Source organism: Austrofundulus limnaeus, unplaced genomic scaffold, assembly GCF_001266775.1.
Source record: "Austrofundulus limnaeus strain Quisiro unplaced genomic scaffold, Austrofundulus_limnaeus-1.0 Scaffold586, whole genome shotgun sequence".
Lineage (NCBI taxonomy): Eukaryota > Metazoa > Chordata > Actinopteri > Cyprinodontiformes > Rivulidae > Austrofundulus > Austrofundulus limnaeus.
In genome coordinates, this window is record NW_013952988.1 from 29,664 (window position 1) to 37,602 (window position 7,939).

The following is a 7,939-nucleotide window of genomic DNA, read 5'->3' on the forward strand; positions in this document are numbered from 1 at the left end:
AACTAAAGCTAATTCTCTTTCCACACTAAAATCAGAGAATACTGAAAATTTCAAACTTAATTTTCATAATATTTGCCTCATTAGTCTTTACAGACAACAGGAAGTGAAGTTTAACTTCAGCATCTGAGGTTTAGGGGGTAAAAAGTGACCAGATCCTGTGGACCATCACAGTGTGTTATTTTAATATGGACACATTATTCATTCCTCTCTGCTTTGACTGTTATTACACAACAATGTATTTTAAAGGTTTTTAAGAAAAATAAGTACATATTTTTATTAAAATTTATCAAAAAAAATGCTTTGGTTCAAAAATATTTTGTTTATTTTTTTATCATGATAAAAAACAAAGCCATAATCAGGTCAGATGATCTGTCTGTCCACAGACTGACAGGCAGCTCTCTGAACTGTACGTTTCTTGTGTGAATCTCTCACAGACAGTTGCTTCACGCTGTGTTTTCCTTCAGGAAAACAAGTTTGGCAATTTTCTCTCTGAGAATCATCTTTCACTTTCATCACCTATTTTCCAGTTATTATTTTTGCTAAATTTTTGACATAGTTTCCATCACATTCTGCATGAATAAAACCTATTTTCTTTCACGTGTTTAGATATTTATTAGTGGTGCGTCTTTGCCTTTTTCTCTTCTCTCCTCCTCCTTCTGCATAGGAGGCAGAGAGAGAAATAAGGAGGCATTTTCTAATGGTTGTAAATTGCAGCCAATAAAAAAATGTCTGTCGATTGTTTCCCTTTTTTTGTTTTGTTATTATTCTTGTCATAATTTGATCAGTCAAATGCAGGACTTTGCTTCAACTTGCGCAACGCTGGGACAAGAGTGAAAAATGTGAGACAGTCCAGCACAGTTTGCCTGGGGGTAAATTACCTGCTGATTATAGAGGAGCTGCTTCAGCGGCCTTCCTCTCCTCCTGTCCGAGCGCGCAGCGCGTTCAGAGGGACAGCTCAGGAGTGAGCTGTGTGTGTGGTGAAGGGAGGGTGTGAGGACAATATTATTATTAATGATTGTAGGGGTTTTGGGTATATTCTAAAAGTAGATAATTTGTGAACTCACAAATTATCTTACTCGAGGCACCAGGCTCTTAATTCAGTCCAGGATTGACCCAGGAAAGAGACGAAAACCTGTATATTGTAATCAGTCTCACAATAAATGTACCCAAAATGATTTAATGAGTTCTTGTCTTATCAGAACCAATAATACTTCATCAAGACACAAAAGTGAGATTAGTTTATGTTGGCACGTTCTCCACGAGCCATTTATTTACAGATTAAATGTATTTACAACTATGGTGAGTAATGAATAAGTGATGTGTTGAACCAAGTAAAAACTGAAAGAGTTTGCTATCACGAGTGAATAACAACAAACAAACAAATAAACAAACAACAAATAAACGTAAAACAAACACTGAGAGGTGAGTTTGAGGTTTGGAGTGAGGTGAGTTTGCTTTTAGCTGGTTTTTAACTAAGGGGGTCCTAGTTAAATTAGGGAGAAAAAGCATTTAGTTTACCAAATCTCATACAAAGATAAGAATCAAATTAGTCTGAGCACCTGTGTGTCACCAGGACAAATGTTCACTTTTACCCTTTTGTTCTGCTGATGGCGGTACCAGGAGGAGGCGTCCGCTGACCGAAGGATCTCAGGTGATGTTCCTCAAAGAACTGCTTCAGTGTGGTGGCCGGTCGGACACTCAGGGTGTCTGTTCAGCTGCTGGTCCTTCAGTCAGAAAGGWGGGTAATGAGCTGATGACAGCGGGGTCCGGTCCTTTCAGGTGGCTGCAAGACTTCAATTCAATTCAATTCAATTCAAAAATACTTTATTGATCCCAGAGGGAAATTAGGTAATTAATTTAATTAACTTCTTCATTTGATTTCACCTTGTAGAGAAAACGAGCTAAAATGACGCATGAATTACAGTTAGCTTATTTAACTTCTATTAAAATCAAACTCAGACATTGAGTCGATATTAAATGGTAGCTGTCCGGTCAACCAGCGGGAGATGCAGAATGACCTCATCCCACCAGCCCATGGGGAGGGGCTGGCAGGAAGGCCTCTGCTGAGCTTCTGGAAAGCTGTTTCTGGCTTCTGATGTTGAAAGGATCTCTTTATCTCATACTCTCGTTCACTCTGTCGATCTTGGGAGCTGCGCTAACTTTTAAAACCTCTGTTATGGGCGGAGTCATGGTTTTAAGTTGGCCAATGAAAATATTACACCTTATACAGGAAAAGTTTTTAACAAATCAAATCTGTTTTGGCGGGAAAACTTTACTTCAGGACAAAGAAAAAGGGAGTGTTTTAGTTTAATTATCTTGCATCTAATTAAAGGGAAAGACGTCTGTTTACCTCAGTAAAATAAGAATGTCACATTTAATTAAAAATTCAAGTCATAGGTTTCTAATGGTGCGTTCACACCGAACGCGATTTCAGCGTCAGGAGCAGCAGGTTTACATACAAACTCTATGGTGGACGCGCTTCAAGCAACGTCGGGAAGTTCTGCGGCGCCTCAAGCGCGATTAGAGCAGCGCGATTTGGACGATTTGGACGATCTGAGCGTCATCGTCCAAATCGCTGAAGTTAGAAAATCTGAACTTTTGCAGCTCGACGCGCAGCGTCAACCAATCAGAGAGACTCCACTGTGTGACGTAGYGACATATTTCCCGACGGGACAGTTTACTGAATGATGTCCACTAACCTGAAACAGACAGAGCTCCTGCTCTTTAGCTGAAATGAGTGCTGCAGTCGTGTCCTGATCCGCAGCAATGCGTGGCAGCGACTCATCAGACTGAAAAAAATAGTCCTGAAAGCAGCTGTGAGCCTCTTCTCTGAATTATCTGGTGAATTAATTATGAATTAATTATCTGATGAACGTGACATGTTCTTGCTCTGTAAATAAAGCAAAGCCACTTCCTCGTCCGACATTAAACGGAGCCCGACAGAGGAGGGAGGGGCGGGGAGGCTGTCGCCGTGCAGCGCTTCAACAACTGTCCTGCGTCTGACCTCAAAGTGCACGAGCTTCAAACTTCAGCGTTGGCTGCGATTTTGAAGCTGAAATCGCGTTCGGTGTGAACGCACCATAAGGATTAAATCATGGAATAAAAAAACATCTTCTTCTTTAGGAAAGCGTTTCATCAAAAAAACCACACAGTTAACTTCAATGGGTTTTATTCTTTCTGTAAAAGAAAAGGTAAATCACATTTCTTTAATTAAGATATATGAAAACAGACAGTTGTATAAAAACATTCAATCTGGTTCCTTCTTTTTTTTCACATTTAATGAAGAATGTAGGTTATTTGTCTCAGTCACTGAAGAGTCTGGTTAAAGGCGTTTATGACCCCCTTTGAAAAGGAACCAGCAGTCTTGTGCTTATGGGGCTGGAAGCACAGAACTTGTGGGGGTTTTAGGACTGTGGCAATCCTTATCTATTAACGTTCAGGCGTCAGGAAGTCTGGTGGGGGTTTGTGTAAGAGATGCTAATTAGGGCCACAAAGGAAGTTCCATGCAAAATCCTTAAAAAAATAGTCTGTGAAGTTTGTGGGATTGTGTTCCTTCCTTTGAGCAGTCATAGGAACAAGTTAAATCTAATCAGAAATGATTTATTTGATGCAGGAAAATGCTACATAATATCAATACTGTTGCCATTATAGTTGTACACTTAATAAGAAGTGCAACCAAGGGCGACAGATGGAGCATAACAAAAAAAAAAATGGGTTCGACAGGGGCACTTGATGGTCTGGAGGGAAACGGGCAGGTGCTCAAGCACCACCTGACGTCTATCTGTCCATGACCCAGTCTCAGCTGCTCCCACGAACCAGCAGGAAGTGTCTTCTCTCAGCAGCTCTTCTTGACCCGGTTCTGACGGTGCTGCTCGGGTGTCTGGTTTTGGTTTCAGCTCCTCTGCTCATTTCAGTTTCACCTGCAGAGAGTCGATGAGGTCCAGAATCTCTGAGAAATAGCTGTCCTCCTCACCAAGAACCGTTTCAGACTGGACCATTTCTGCGTACTGGACTCTGAGGGACTGCAGCAAGCCCAGCAGGGCCCTGTCTGAGCGGTACTGGTCCAAACACACCGGACTCATGGCCAACAGAGTCTGCAGAGCCTGAAAACAAGAGGATACCGAACATCAGGACCAGGACCGGGACCAACCAACACAAAACAGAGTGAAGAGAAAAGAACTCGTGGTTTTCTATAGTTTTTATTTAACAAATAAAATCAATCAATATGTTGCAGAACCACCTTTGTGATTCTAGAGGTCAAATCTTTGCCCATTATTCTGTTGAAACAGCTGCAGCTCAGACAGATTACATTGTAGACCTGACCCATTCCAATGTAGACCTGGCCCATTCCATTGTAGACCTGACCCATTCCATTGTGGACCTGACCCATTCCAATATAGACCTGACCCATTCCAATATAAACCTGACCAATTCAATACAGACCTGACTCATTCCAATGTAGACCTAACCCATTCCATTGTAGACCTGGCCCATTCATTGTAGACCTGGCCCATTCCATTGTAGACCTGAGACATTCCATTGTAGACCTGACACATTCCATTGTAGACCTGACACATTCCATTGTAGACCTGAAACATTCCATTGCAGACCTGGACCATTCCATTGTAGACCTGACTCATTCCATTGTAGACCTGGCCCATTCCATTGTAGACCTGGCCCATTCCATTGTAGACCTGACACATTCCATTGTAGACTTGGACCATTCCATTGTAGACCTGACACATTCCATTGTAGACCTGGACCATTCCATTGTAGACCTGACTCATTCCATTGTAGACCTGACACATTCCCTTTTAAATCACTCTTCTGCTTGGCCTTCAGAGGAGCAGGATGTGCTTTCACTCTCTCTCTCTCCTGCGCCACCCACCTACCATTTGAAACTAAAGGAATTATGGATTTGGTCAACTGGTCTCTGAATGCAATTGACACTATTTTTTCCACACTTGGATTGAGGGGAACATGGCTGTCTGGGTGGAATGGTTGCTGCTGGACGTGTCAGTGATTCATGGGGCTGGAAGCGGATATGCTGGTACCACTTTCCATTGAAGACGTGAATTGGATTCCTGCTGATTGGGGGAGAAGGGTTCCAGATTTATCGTAAAGTGAAAGCGACCCTGACAGTGGTTCGGGCCTTTGAGAAGCTGTCGGACGCACTTGAAGGATTCTGCCGGGCTGGTAGCACACAGACTCTGCAGCTGGGGGAAATAATTCTCAAACTGGATGTGATTCTGACGAGGATCGTAACCCAGGAGCGAGCCTCCAGCATGTAAGGATTACATTTGGGTGACACTTCAGATAGTGAGAGACGAGGTAGACCCCAAATTCGGCTGATAGTTTTTTTTTGCCACTTCAGAGATGCAGTTAAGACATTTTAAAAGCAGCAGGAAATTCAAGGCTGCTTTGTTCCAAAACAATTGGATTCATCTATTGGCTCCTAGCGGCACAGCCTTGAAGGCAGTGTTTATCTCAACCTCCCCAGGATGGAATGTCAACAAAGCCTTGATTCCCTCCCACCCCCGTCACCTGTGTTGGACCTACTCCTCACCTACTCCTCTGAACCCGCCCCAACTTAACTCCCCTTCATGTGTTATCTGACCTAAGTCTTAAAAGAAGATGGCTCAGGTAATCTTCATATGAGCTCTGAACAGCTTCTCTGTTCCTGCAGAAGAAAGCCAGCCCACAGCATGATGCTGCCACCACTGTGTTTCACAGCAGGGTCCAAAGTTGATGCAGCTCTGAGATGGGTTCACCATCAGTGCAGAGCTCATTCAGGAACGGCAGAGAACAGGTGTGAGAACCCATTTCCAGAATGTTTGTGACATCTGTAAAAATGATGTCTGGAGAAGAAAACCTGAGTCCTGTGTCATTCCTACGGTGAAGCCTCCTGAGACCACTCATGTGTGTGTTTGTCTCTCATCCAGTGGAGTGGGTTCACCGTCACCATACGGAATGAAATCAAAGCATCCTCCAAGAGCAACTTCTCCCAACAATCCAGAGACTATTTGGAGATGAACAATAGATTTTCCAGCATTGTGTCCCAAAAACAAGCTGAGAATCAAGTGTCTCATTCAACAAAACACTGAAACTTTGAAACAACGACTGGAAAATCACCAGATCTCAATCCCATGGAGAAACTGTAGTCCATCCTCAAAAAGAGGTCCAACAAGCAAAAACTCAGAAGCTCTGATAACTCCAGTCACAGATTAGACAAGAACAAGATGTCATCACTCAAGAGTTTATATTTAACATCCAGCATGCTGAGGCAAACAGCTGAAGTCTTAAAGAAGAGTCAGCACTGTAAACATGAAGTCTTTGGATAAATTGAATAAAGTTTAAGCTAAGCTAAATTTAAGATCTTTTAAGACTTTTTAATGCCAAGTGAAATTAAATTTAAGACCAATTTCATAATAAACACAAATGACATAAAAAAACTGGCAGAAATTTATGAATCAAAGTATTTTTGGTTGAAGTATTCAAATATTGCTAATATAGACCAATTGTTTTTATACATATCGAACTGCTTTTTCATAAACTATAGCAGAAACATTTGTAATGGAAATAATACTTTTAGGTTTAAGCCAGTAATTCATGACATCCTTTAATGACCTAAGTTTTCATGACATGCTGTTTATCAGTGATTATAGCCAGATCAAGATCTGCTAACAACAATCATTCTTATTACTTGTATTTACCACATATTTCTGTTTTGTTAAATAAATATTTCCATAACACATTCTTAGCCGTCAGTTTTAAACTTAATTTAACTCCTGGAAATCCTCTAACGACCCAAAGTTTGGAGTTTTAGGACCCACAGTGGGGTCTTAAACTCAATTCGCTGTAGATGAAACCTTAAAGTGTCTGTGAAATCATTTTTTGTAAGAAAAGTGAGTGCATTTTTGGAAAGACAACATTATTAACATATTACAAAAATAATTTCTCATTGCTCAGATGTAAAGTTGTTGAGATATTTGCATGTGAAATAACAGGAAGTGATGTCAAAGGGGAATGTTTATGTGAATATTTAAAAAAGTTACTTTTACCAATTATTTTAATATTTGAAATGAATTAAAATCATCCTACAATGTGTTCACATCTTTAAAACTGAAAGATTGATTGAAGACATTTTAAGGCTAATTAAGGCCTTATTTTTGGATTGATGAATTCAATGACTGTTAAGACTTTAAGGATCTGCAGGAACCCTGTATCACATAAAATCTCAGTAAAATCTTTGAAAGTTACGGAACGTGACCAATCCAATGAACCCATTAATAATTAATGAATTAAAAATCCCCCCATCAGCCCACCTTCTCTCTGAAGTCATGCTCACTGGACTGCAGCAGCTGGGGCACCAGACGGCACCAGCCTTTCTCCAACAGCTCGCCCTGCAAGGACACCTCAGAGTACTGACGCACCCGCTCCTCATGAGACGGGTCCTGAACCGGGCCCGGCTGAGAGATCAGCTCCTGATGGAACACAGAGGAGTAACGTGGTTCAGTTCCCGAACCAGAACACAAGACTGCCTCTGGATAAAAGCAGTCTGAGAGGTTTCCTCAGACACCACAGTAAACTCTCATGAACTGGGTCAACAGTTAAAGATGGCCACCACAGCTGGAAACAGGTGTTTCAGTTCACGTAAAACGTTCTCTTCAAACAGGAAGTGGATGATCTTTGCAGGACATACTGTAAAAACAACGTGATGAGCAGACACTTCTGACACGTAAAGGTTTCCACACAGTAGCTATGTTTCCATTGCAAATCTGCGCAAAACTTTGTCGATACTCTGTTAATGTCGAAAAAACACAGTTTCACAACTGCAGTGTTTCCATTAAGTAAGAAATGCTATTAAAGTCACGTGAATACGTTTGTTCTCATGATAAGTCATTACAAACATGGCGGCCATGGATGTAAACACATAGCA

The 7,939-nt window shown here is 41.4% G+C and overlaps 1 protein-coding gene across 1 annotated transcript in view; it reads right to left on the reverse strand.

Annotated features, from left to right (window-relative positions):
• Positions 1–3,369: 3,369 nt before the first annotated feature.
• Positions 3,370–7,939, reverse strand: part of sil1 (SIL1 nucleotide exchange factor) — a gene marked incomplete at its 5' end in the record, with an annotated part of 14,314 nt that continues 9,744 nt past the window's right edge. The window contains 2 exon segments of the mRNA XM_014026735.1: positions 3,370–4,103; positions 7,326–7,484. Coding sequence (XP_013882189.1) covers positions 3,906–4,103; positions 7,326–7,484 — 357 coding nt within the window. The 3' untranslated portion in view covers positions 3,370–3,905.